Here is a 12190-nt window from a genome sequence, read left to right as displayed (position 1 = left end):
CTGGAAGGTGGTACTGTAACTGGTGCACGCTACTGTACTGAGGTAACCCTTCTCTATATGCGTCTGTTCCGAGGTGCCACTGGCCCCGAGTTCGTGTTTATGGATGATAACAGCACACCCCATTGCACTGCAGCTTTTGGAAAGTGAGGACATTGTTCGTATGGATTGGCCTGCCCGTTTCTCCCGATATAAATCCCATCGAACACATATGGGACACTCAGGAGATGCCTAGCAACACGTCCACACCCACCAGTTGTTGTTTGTTTGGTTTTTAGGAGCATTAGCAACTAAGGCCATATTGCTCCGGGGATATGCGGTGGTCATTCCCTGACCTTTCTGCATCCTCCGTATTTTGTGGGCACGGGCTCGAACCCCGAGCTAATCAAGAAGTGTGTGCTACGCACTGCTGCTCCTGCCCACCTGGCTACGGAGGTGCCTACACCCACCAGAAAAAGTTCCCCAGCTGAAGATGGTGCTGACAGAGGAATGGACGATGTTACTGCAAGAACTTATCAACAACATTGTTCTAAGTATGGACAGGCGGTGCAAAGCCTGCATCGACATTAGGGGTGGCCATATCTCTTACTGAGGACCACCTCTTCCCTTTGTTCCATCTTTGGCAGTGATGAATCTGTATCATGGCAGGCAGTGCTATGTTGCCATTTTTGAATAAAGTCCCTCTATACCGTTTTGTTTCCTTGTTGTGTCGGTATTATTTCCTTCATCATTTCTGTACCTCAGGAGGTTCCTTTGGTATGCTTTTCATAGGAGTGGCCTGGATATACAAGTGAAAACCTGACTGGTCCTTAAGTTTTGCATACCAGTGTATTTGATTCAAGGATTCAGATATGATGTGCTACATAACCTCAAAATGAAATCTGTTTCAAATTTTAGTAACTCATTTAACAATTTCAATTGTAGTTCTATGACTTTTTGTTGATTAAATATTATAGGATTTTCTTTTAAAAAGATCTACTTTCATTTTTTTCCAATGATGCACTCTTAATTTTTTTTTGGAAATTTACTTCTGATTACATTCTGAGTTTATGAATGTAAAAGCTTCTACTTTAACCATTTCATTTTCTTTTCATAAAAGTACATTTTAATATTTAAAAAGAATTAACATTTAATATTAATATTTGAGGCATTAATCCTGGAAGATCACCATATTAGTTTCAAAGAACTAGCTGCAGAGCTCCAAATTAGTGTAGGGTCTGTGGAGAACATCATTCATCAACAGTTGCATATGAGTAAAGTGTCTACTAGATGAGTTCCTGACTTCTGACCCTTTACCAGAAGAAGGAAAGGGAACAATATGTACATGAAATGTTGATGTGCCGGGAAAAACAAGGAGTTTTTTCATAGCTAGTCACCATGGATGAAACTTGGATCCATCAGTATGATCCAATAACTGTTTTATAGTTAGCTTATCTGCTTTCATTAAATTCCATATATTCACTTAGTGTATAATGAAATTTGTGTAAATTATACAGATTTTTGTTTGAAAAATATTGTGCAGCTTTTGTCAATAAAAATGTTTATATGATTTACCTTGATATTATATTAATATAATATGAACTGTGCTGAATGAATCAAATAATTTCAAATTGTTACATTTCAAAAAAAAATTTGTCTTTTTCGTTAAAAAAAATCGAAGAATTTGAAAAATGTAGTGGTAGCACCTAATTCATGGCCGGACATTGTGGTTGCCTGATCATCAGAACACAGACCAATTATAAAATCTGGATTAAATGTATTTCTACAATATGGTAAATATGAGGCCTGTATTTTCTGTGGTTGGTACAATTCTAATTCCATTAAATAAATGAAAATTGTTGGCAACAGTTCTTCTAACATTATTGAAAAATTTCGAACACCATTTGCACGGAATGGCTAAACTTACCTTTTTTTCTTTAAAATATTATTTATCTGAATGGCTTTTAACAACCGATTCTAAACATGTTTCATAATTTTACTACAAACCCATAAGAGCTGACTCTAACCAACCACTTCTTATAAACTATGAGAGGAGGGATGGCTAAACTATCACGGAATGGCTAAACTTACCTTTTTTTCTTTAAAATATTATTTATCTGAATGGCTTTTAACAGCCGATTCTAAACATGTTTCATAATTTTACCACAAACCCATAAGAGCTGACTCTAACCAACCACTTCTTATAAACCATGAGAGGAGGGATTAAAAAAAATTTGAAGTGGCTCACACATGTGATAGAAAGATGATATTTTTTTTTGTTTTGTTTGATACCTTGAAATCTCTATAGCAACTATACAAATTTTGGTTTTGATCTGATAGTTCATTTCCCCCCCTCAGCACTCAATGAAGTGAATTGTCACAATGGTTAAAGTGGAATACAGATCAGTGATTCAGTTTCTCTTTCTTCAAGGGAAAATACCCAAAATAATCCATTATGGAAATGGTCACTGCTTATGGAGAAGACAGCCCAGGTTACAGTGCTGTTGTTCGTTGGTATAAACATTCCAAATTTGAAAAAACCTCAGTGTATGATGAAGAAATTTCAGGAATTCACAAAAGAATAAACATGTTTACATATTGGCACTGGTAAAGAACATATAACCGATAAAAAAAAAAAAAAAAAAAATTTTGAAATTGCGAAGTTACAAATGCTGATAAAGCATTGCTTTAATGGTTCACTACACAAAGAACTGCTGGATTTTCAATAGACGATCAGATCTTGGAGGCCCAAGCAGAAAAATTTTCTAAACAATTTGGACGCGACGATTTTGTATGTAACAATGGTTGGCTGAATTGATTTAAAAACCGAATACAAGCATATTAATACCAATAATATGTAGGTATATACTAAAACTGTATTTTTTTTTTTTCTTTAATATTTCTTTTGTTTTTTGAATTATCTTTTTATCAAGTTATTCAGATTAAAAAAAAAATAGGAGGCAGATTTAACTCATCATTGATATAGTGAGTAACGGTTATAACGAGGAAATTGTCAGTCCCTTGATGCTCGTTATAACCAAGTTTGACTATATAATCATATTACAAAGTGTTATGTTTAATATGTATATTAAACATAACACTTTGCCATGTATGTAAGTATAAATTTATTTTTATTTTGCTAACCTGTGGATAATATTCTTCCGATTTTCACGTATCATTTAATTGGTAATAAAGTGTAAATTTATGCTTTATATCTTTATTTTTATAGCCTCTGGATAATCCTGTAGAATCAAAATTCAATTTGCAAACGTGATCACTATAACCAGAACTTACTGGATTACCATTTTGAGCAACAAAATCTGAATGCATATTCAGAAAGGATGATATTTATAATAACAGTTAAATTACTCATTTATGACAAAATATAAAACAAAGTGGCATCCTCAGCAAAATTTCAGATAACACGGGCAAAACTCCATAAATTTGACAAACTGGATTCACAAATTAAATGGATATTTTTATGATTAACCAGCTGATTAATATGACTAAGACTGAAGTTGAGAAATAACAGAGTCAAGATCTTTGATATGTGAGCCTACTTTTTGTTGACTGCTTCTCGAATGATACTAGAAGCAATTCAAATATGAGTGTTGCACGGTGGTCTCTTACATGAAGTGGTATTATCATGAGAGCTTTAAAAAATGCTGTACATCAAACAAAATGGATAGCAATAAAGAAAGTAATTTTTGGATAATGAGGATGGACAGAAGGCTAACAATAAATGCAATTTCAGTTACAATATAAACAGGATATTTAATTAGGAAATAATGAAAAATAAAGTAACTGCTTTTCTAAATTCTACTGTAGTTTTGTGAAAAGATCCAGAACTATACACAAATTTTTAAAAATAAGTCTAGTTTAACTCAAATTCATGCCTTCTTTTCACCTCAACCATCCTCAAAACAGGTTCCTATTAATTTGGAGGAGATATTTTATGTTTGATGTAACTAATACATCAAAGATGCAAGAACTGCATATGTCAAAGGCTCAATTCTTAATATCTCCAAGTAATTTTGTCCAGAAAGTACATAAATACCATACCTCAAGAAGTTTACATCTGACTGTCAAGTTGTCAACCACTAAAATAAAATGCCTTCCTGTGGTCAAGATGGATGATGCTGGACAACCTAGCAAAATTTGAGGAAAAGTCAAACTGGTATCTTCTAGTGGCAGAGAATGATAAGAGTGAATGTAGAATGATGGCATATAAACAATTTTTTTCTTTCTGTCCCCTGGGTGATAACACGAGGTCCAATTTCTTTTGGCCGTCATTAATACTAAATACTTTTGGCAGGTTTAGCAGACAGTCACCGAAATGTCACATTCCTTGACCATTCTGGACTAGTGCCTTGGGGTTCCTGATAAGCGATTACCTCTCCCATCCAGGCAGAAGAAATCCTTTTTTTAACCCAATCATATTATATTTTAATTGTATTTAATCACTGTTATTGTGTACAATTACCTATGTATGATCCCTGTCAGAGTATATAATGCTACTCGACCGCTACCTTCCTTGCTTTGGCCTTCTTTACCTCCACCTTGATACATATTCTGTGCAGAGAAGTTGCATGCAGAAAAATCAAAATGAGAACTGTTCAAAGCCATTAATTTCCCTAGTAGCATGCATTCAACCTGAAAGTAAAGTAAAATTCTGTTTACAGTTATAAAATTGCAAACCTTACAAATACATCTGAATATTTTTGTATGAAGAGAACACATACCTGAAATTAAATAAGAATTTTACATCCACATTCTTTATTCAAGAACTATATCTAACAGTATGTTGATTCAACTTGTACATGAATTACACAAATTTTAGAACTTTTGAATTCAACCTACAAATGCTTAAGTGGAATAACAAATGGTGACAGGCCTGAACATAGGAAATGTTATGTCACATTCCAAAATGCATGCACATGAACAATAATCTTCCTTGTACTTTCTACAGGGACCAACAGGCCTAAACTAAGCCAAGAAAGCATCCTCCATGTTGTTTCATTCCACACAAATAAGCAAGCAGCTTGAGAAGTTTTAGTCCACCCCCTCAAATTATGCAACTATTTCAATTCAAGGGACATTTGTCTGTTGGCAGCTAAGAGCAGCAGTTTATGCAGTATTCCTATTCTTCTTCTTCTGTCACAGTTCATTCTCTTTTAGATCCAATTTTTCTAAGAATTCCACTGCTAAAAGCCACAGGGATTCAACTCTAAGAAACGAAGCAGTCATAAAGTACTATTATACAGTATTAGTTTTAATAATAAAGCACTGGTTTTTCCAGACTGTTTTCTATCAATGTTTTTGATGGAAACCAGTCTGGAGAAACCTTTGATACAATGTAAATGTAAAACCAGTTTCAATGTATCAAAGTTTGCTGAAATTAGTCTTCTTTTAAGAACTTAGACAAAGAAGGAATCCAGTCTGCCATTTTTAAATGAAAAGTTCTCCAATTTTGTTCTCACCTATTCAATTTTTATATTATTCAAGAGTGGCATGAATACATAATGTAAGAAGGGCATGATATCTGTTACACTGGAAAAGTGTCAATCTTAAATGAATCAAGACTGTGTAGAGCTCTATTAGAACAATTTGAGTGGGAAAATTTACAACCTTGAGGAAGGAGGGGGGGGGTTAGTTTGGAAGTGTTGCCTGATGTTTTGGGAGCTGCCCTGATCCCTTTTTAGGCTGTAATAGAATAAGGGGGTATGAATATGGAGTGTTTTCAAAATTATCTAACTTTTTTAAAAATAGATATCTATACTTGTACTTCAATATCTAGTGTTAAGGAGAGAATTCTGAAAATATTAATATTTAAATCAATGAATTAAAATAAAATTAACCTTAAAACAACAACTATTAACCCTTAGTTGGACGCACCAGCAAAATGAACATAGTTGGTTGCAATGTCTCTCTCCGATACATACTAGGTTTCATATAAAAATTAGGATATGTTTAAAAATCACCCTAGTTTATTCATAAATAGCATATACAATAGTTTAAAATGTTTATACATTAAGAAATTTTTATTTTTACATAACTTTTTTTATATAAATTATTTTTATATAAAAAAATTATTTTCGGTCTTCTTGTTCATGGAATGTTGCTTTTTTAGAGCATGATGCACAAATCATTTCTGCGTGCTCTAATCAGAGGTATTGCTTACAATTCATGCAAGGATACCTTGTCAGTCTGGTTCTCTTTGTTGCTTGCCAACAATTAGTGCACCGCTTGCGATTGCGCTCCAGTTCTGCACTTGTAGAAGTGCTTGGTACTCTGTAACCTTGGTTGAAGGGAAGTTACACCTCGAGCGACCTGGCTCCTCCAATGAAGTTCCTCAGCCACTAATTCCACAGAAAGTTGCTTGAGGAAGAGTTTGCGGCTCTTTACTTCTTTTTTATTTCCCATGTAGATCATTTGTGCATTGATTCCGCTAATGTTTAGCATGCTGTAGAATACCACCATCAGCCAATGCCGACAAGCTCGCACCACATTGTAAGTTGCACACATCTGGTCCACAGTATCTACTCCAGACTTGGTTGCATTATAAAATGATACAATTTCTGGTTTCAGCCTGTTTCACAGTCAATGGCATCATCAAAATGCAAGGGGGAAATCAAGATGACATTCTTTGATTTATTTGGTACATAAGAAGCAATTGTTGCCTCTTCCCTGAAGCCAAAACAAACTTGATTTTTCAGGTCCGTTCTTGGCTGACACAAATTCGACTGGATGTTGTAGTTTGTTCTTTTTTATTGTTCCAACATAACTTTTCTTTTTCTGAGTTCCAAAACTAAATTGGACATCCGTAAACCGCTATAATGTTTTATCCAGTCCCACGGATTGGTATTGCCAGTGTTTTGACAACATCAACTGATGTTGTCAAAAGACTGGGTTGCTACAATAGTGATAAAAAAAATAATAATAATAAATATATATATATATATATATATATATATATATAAATAAATAAATAAATAAATTTATATATATATATACAGTAAACCCCCGCTATTCGCGGTCGCTGATTTAATATAAAATGAAACCTAAAAAATGTGAATTTTAAAGCCGTGAACATTTTCCGCCATAAAAAACATGGGCATGGCTAAAATTATCTTCCCCGGCCAAAACAGCGCTCAGTGGGTGGGGGGAGAGGGGGGGGTGACAAAATCGCGAGCGTGGATGTTTCTCGCTAATTCTTGTTCAGTATGTGTTATGCACTTGCCATGGGAAGTTTCGTTGTTTGTTTTTAATTTATATGCTTATAAATTGAATAAATTTATCAATTTATAAATTGATATGCTTACAAAAGTGATAAATCTACCATTTTGCAGTGTAAAACAGACTTTTTCGAGTGTGTTAATGGAAGAAAGTGACTTTATTGTGGATAAGTTCTTTCTAACCCGTACAAAAATATGCCTAAAAATAACAAGGGAAATGTGAATAGATCAAAGAAGGTGATGACATTAGCGAATAAAACTGAGTTATTAGATAAGATTTCTAATGGTTAAAATGTCTCCTCAGTGGCAAAACATTATAAAATCAATGAGTCAACGGTACGATCAATCAAGAAATCGGAAGAAAAAATCCGCCGTAGTGTCCGTGAAAATGCGCTAATTGCTTCAAAAATTTGCTCTGTAACTCGTGATGTTAAATTAGAAAAAATGGGAAAAGGCTTTAAATCTGTGGATAGAAGACCGAACTCAAAATAAAATTCTGCTAAGTTCACTCATCATTCGTGAAAAGGCAAAACTCCTTTATCAACACTTTAACGAAACTTGATAGCACTGGCGGATAAGTTTTTTAGCTAGCAAAGGCGCTGGTTTGAAATTTCTAATAAATATTACATTTAATATTAAATTGTTTCTTATTTTCATTTCGATTTTTCACTATGTACTGTGTGTACACAGTCATATTATGAAGGTACATATAATACATACAAAGACAAAAAATTTTAGACTAGTTTTTCTTATATATTTCATACTTTGGAACGAAACCCCTTTATTACTATGGGAGCCATAACTCAGTATTTGCGGCATTTCTCTGGAACGTAACCCCGCGAATAGCAGGGGTTTACTGTATATACAAATAAATTTGTTTAATAAATAATACAGGGATTACCTTGGTCTCTTTATGTGTGGTTGAATACTTAAACGCATTTAAAAACTGATTGAGCATGACCGATTTTTTTGTATGTATATGGGTGATAGCTATTGCAACGTAATAACATGCCCATTTTAGTACTTACACCCATATACGTACAAAAAATCAGTCATGCTCAATCACTTTTTAAATGCTTTTAAATATTCAACCACACAGTGCGTTATAGTCAGAAATCGAGGAACTAACAAAGAGTTAGTTCTCTTTGTTAGTTCCTCGATTTCTGACTCCAAAAGTTAAATTGATTGCCCAGGAAAAGAGAACCAATAACAATCAAAAAACAAATATTGATAAAAAGCATTTTATTACAATCCCATATGTTGAAAATTGGTATAACAAACGTTTGACTAATTCTTCCTTTCAACAAACACATGATCTTGTTTACAGCATTTCTTGTAAAGACTGAGTCAGCTGATATTGGATCTACTCGGGGGAGGGGGGGGTGTTGGATTTTCGGGTAAAACAAGATGAGGCTTTGGTACACGCGGCAAGAACAAATGCTTCGGAGTTGGCATTTCATGCTGTGAGCGAGGAACATTCTTTCCTCTTTAATGAAGCCAAAATAATTAATATCCAGCATAATTATAGTAAGTTACTTATTGTCAAAACTCTTGAAATTAAACTCTGTAGAAACTCTATTAACATTCCAGACCTTTTTTGATATGAGATGATTGGTCCTATAAACGCATACATGATGAAAACTAAATTTCCTTTAAATACATATGCATCGTCACATTTTTTAGTTTCATTCCGTCCTGTGAACACGAGACATCAAAAAGTATTTGTCTAACTTAAGGAGGAACAAATTTGTCTTCACGTATTTCATATTCGTTTTTTAATCTATTTGTAATTTTGACATAATGTTTTCCTATGTTGATAGTGTTTTTTTTTTTTTTTTTTTTTTAGGAGCATTAGCAACTAAGGCCATATTGCTCCGGGATATGCGGTGGTCATTCCCTGACCTTTCCGCATCCTCGGTATTTGGTGGTGACGGGCTCGAACCCCGGTCTAATCAAGAAGCGTGTGCTACGCACTGCTGCTCCTTCCCACCTGGCTACGGAGGCGCCTGTTGTTGATAGTGTGTTGTGGTTGATATTTTTGGAGTCGGGTTGGGGTTTCAACGGTTGTTGTTGTTATTTGGTTTTTAGGAGCATTAGCAACTAAGGCCATATTGCTCCGGGGCATATGCGGTGGTCATTTCCTGACCTTTCCGCATTCTCCGTATTTGGTGGTCACAGGCTCGAACCCCGGTCTGATCAAGAAGCGTGTGCTACGCACTGCTGCTCCTGCCCACCTGGCTACGGAGGCGCCGTTTCAACGGTGATTCTGGGTTATTAAATCGATGTTGTACTGTCGGTATGGAACACATTAAAATGAATTTTATCATTTTTATCTTTGTATTTTAATTGTTTTACCTGATGGACTAGGAGAGTTGGAAAAGAAGCCTTCCTATAAAGAGATATTGAGCATATAATAGCTCTTATTACACTAAATAAAAAATTTGTCTACAATGAAAAATTAAGGATTTTCATGTTAGAAGTTAAAATATTAAAAAGATATATTAAATATGAGGTTAAAATAAAAAGTTTTCTCTAAAAGTTCAACACTGACAGTAAACAAGAAGAGTACAGGTGAAAAGCTATATTACAGGGTGGTCGGGCTATATTACCAGTTTTAAATTTTAATAACTAAACAAATGAGAGAACCATTTAGTAAAAATTATATGAAAGTTCAAGTCTTTTTTATATAATCATCCATGTAAATCTGATTTTTCTTTTGTTGTATTTATATTTTATAAATTTCTCTTTTATTTGCAGATACTGAATGATCGCAAATTGAAGAAAAAGTTCACTGAGTGAACTTGCAGACTTTAAATCAATAACAGCTGTGAGAAGAAAGTTCACTACTCATTATAAAAAAGATGAACCCCATAAGAAGTCAATAAGTAGGTGGATGAAAAATTTTAAAGAAACTGGATCACTTAATGAAAAACCATGATCTGGGAGACCCTGAATCAGTCAACAATGATGGGGGCCATGTTGAAGTGTGATAATTAAAAACAGCTTTAAGAATAAAACTTTAAGACTTGAACTTTCATATAATTTTTACTAAATAGTTCCATTATTTGTATATCTTTAGATACATATTAAAATTTAAAACTTGTGAAAGACTTTATGACCACCCTGTATATATAGTTATTAAGTAAAAGCTATTGCTATTTTCCATATTAACAACCACTGATATTACCTTCTTTTCAGGTTCAACAAAGTAATTTCCATACAGAAAGCAACCACGTTTGGAAGCATGACCATGCAGGTCAACATAAAATGCTATGCCACTTTGATCAGCAGTCATAAGTGGAATATCTATTTTCTTCTCTTGACCAACATTCCTTGATTTTAAAGATGGCATTATCACAGATAATGAAGCAGATACTTCCTCATCAGCATCACTAGCTTCTACTTCGCTGTTTGTCTTTGACCCATTATGGTGAAAAGGTGGTACAGCAAGCTGAACAAGAAACAGTTTTATAATCCTAACATATTAATAAAACCTAATTATCATCTCATTATTTACAAATTAAAATTTACTTCAAAATTAAAAGAAAACAAAACTGCCTTTATTCTAAAATTATTTACACCAGTATATATAAGGTCTGTACAAAAAATATCCCAATTATACTTGTTGTTCAAGGCTGAGACAACACAGCACAATGCACTGGCCTAAACATGTTATGCACGAATCTAAAGGATGAGACACATATGAACATGTCTGGTCCTTACATCCACACAGCAAGCTCTTCACTCAGCCAATAATGACATGTTTTCACATTCATAATATTTCAAATGTCAGCATGCACAGAACAGTAGGGAGGGGGGTGTAAAATTTTGCTTTAAAATTAGAAAAAATTGGCTCCATGTGGACCCCTAGACTGAAAAATCCCCAAAAGGATGTCGGTTAGATGTTGTAAACAACTGAGCAAGATGACAGCTCAATTTTCAGAGAATTTAAAATGAGTTTTCCAGATGTGCTTCCAAGATTGGAGAAATCACTGGGTTAAGTGCCTCACCTCAGAAGGACACTCTTTTTGAAGGGAGGATTAAGTCACCCATCCCATAAGTATGTTCATTGCTATACATAGCATACTGGATGCTTTTTTTTAACAGACCTTGTATTAATCTGGGTATGAAAGGGTATTCTTGAAAGAGAACACAAAAGTCAAGGAATAAATGGTAGAGGTCCAACAGATTGCAAAATAACTGATATAAGTTAATAAAATTTGGTACTGAAGTACATTATGTTATTGCACAACAGTACTTACAAATAAAACATTCCATTTGTGAAAGTTATGAATAAAACAATTAAAATAAACAAAAGTAACTATTTATCACATATGCAGATTATCTTAGCTCATGTATACTTGAAAATTAGTAACTAGAAGAGGAGGCTGCAGAGATTGAAAGGAATGTAAGATTATTTTGACAGCCAGCTAACACTTACAATGAACCCACATGTCATTAATGAAAGTATTCAAGACTGCTGGTGGTAACGAAGCCCACTCTTCTACAAAAATGTTTGGTTTGTATAGATTTACTGGAACAGCAGTGTCAAGTGCCAACCTCCCCCCCTTTTTTTTGTTAAGGGAAGACTACCAAATCAAAGTGCATGAGTCTTTCTACATTAGGGGAAAAAAAAAAAAAAAAAACTTGAAATATTATACAATAAAGTTGGGCTAAATAGAATTTAGAATATTTTTGCAATTGATATATTTATTCGTCCCTTTTACAGAGTTAAAAACATGACGCATTAGCATTTCATAAAATCTGTCCAAATGTATATGACCCAGATAGATGTTAAAAGTGGTGGTCACTGATAAGGTGCTTACAATCAATGAGTGAGTGTTGAATAGTTAAAAAGGTTCCACAATACTCATATGTGGGGAGTGTCAGTGGGGAGTATCAGTAGGCCTCAACAAAAATGGAGGGTGTAAAGTAACAATGCCCAATGAGAAGTCAGTCCAGAATGACTTCTTTATGTA

General features: G+C 34.1%; 1 protein-coding gene across 3 annotated transcripts in view; it reads right to left on the bottom strand.

The window, feature by feature from the left end:
- The window catches only part of LOC150081023 (cytosolic carboxypeptidase-like protein 5), a 119567-nt gene that overhangs the window by 33838 nt on the left and 73539 nt on the right, over positions 1–12190 (bottom strand). For all 3 annotated transcript variants that reach the window (XM_090380980.1, XM_090380982.1, XM_090380981.1), the window contains 2 exons: positions 10399–10662; positions 4460–4629 (listed from right to left, as the gene is read on the bottom strand). In XM_090380980.1, coding sequence (XP_090237106.1) covers positions 4460–4629; positions 10399–10662 — 434 coding nt within the window. The remainder of the gene's footprint in view (positions 1–4459; positions 4630–10398; positions 10663–12190) is intronic.

This window comes from Mastigoproctus giganteus, chromosome 9, assembly GCF_048544385.1.
Source record: "Mastigoproctus giganteus isolate SK-2022 chromosome 9, ASM4854438v1, whole genome shotgun sequence".
In the NCBI taxonomy this organism is placed as follows: domain Eukaryota; kingdom Metazoa; phylum Arthropoda; class Arachnida; order Uropygi; family Thelyphonidae; genus Mastigoproctus; species Mastigoproctus giganteus.
The sequence above is the reverse complement of the archived record's forward strand: the minus strand, read 5'-3'. Positions and strand labels throughout refer to the sequence as shown.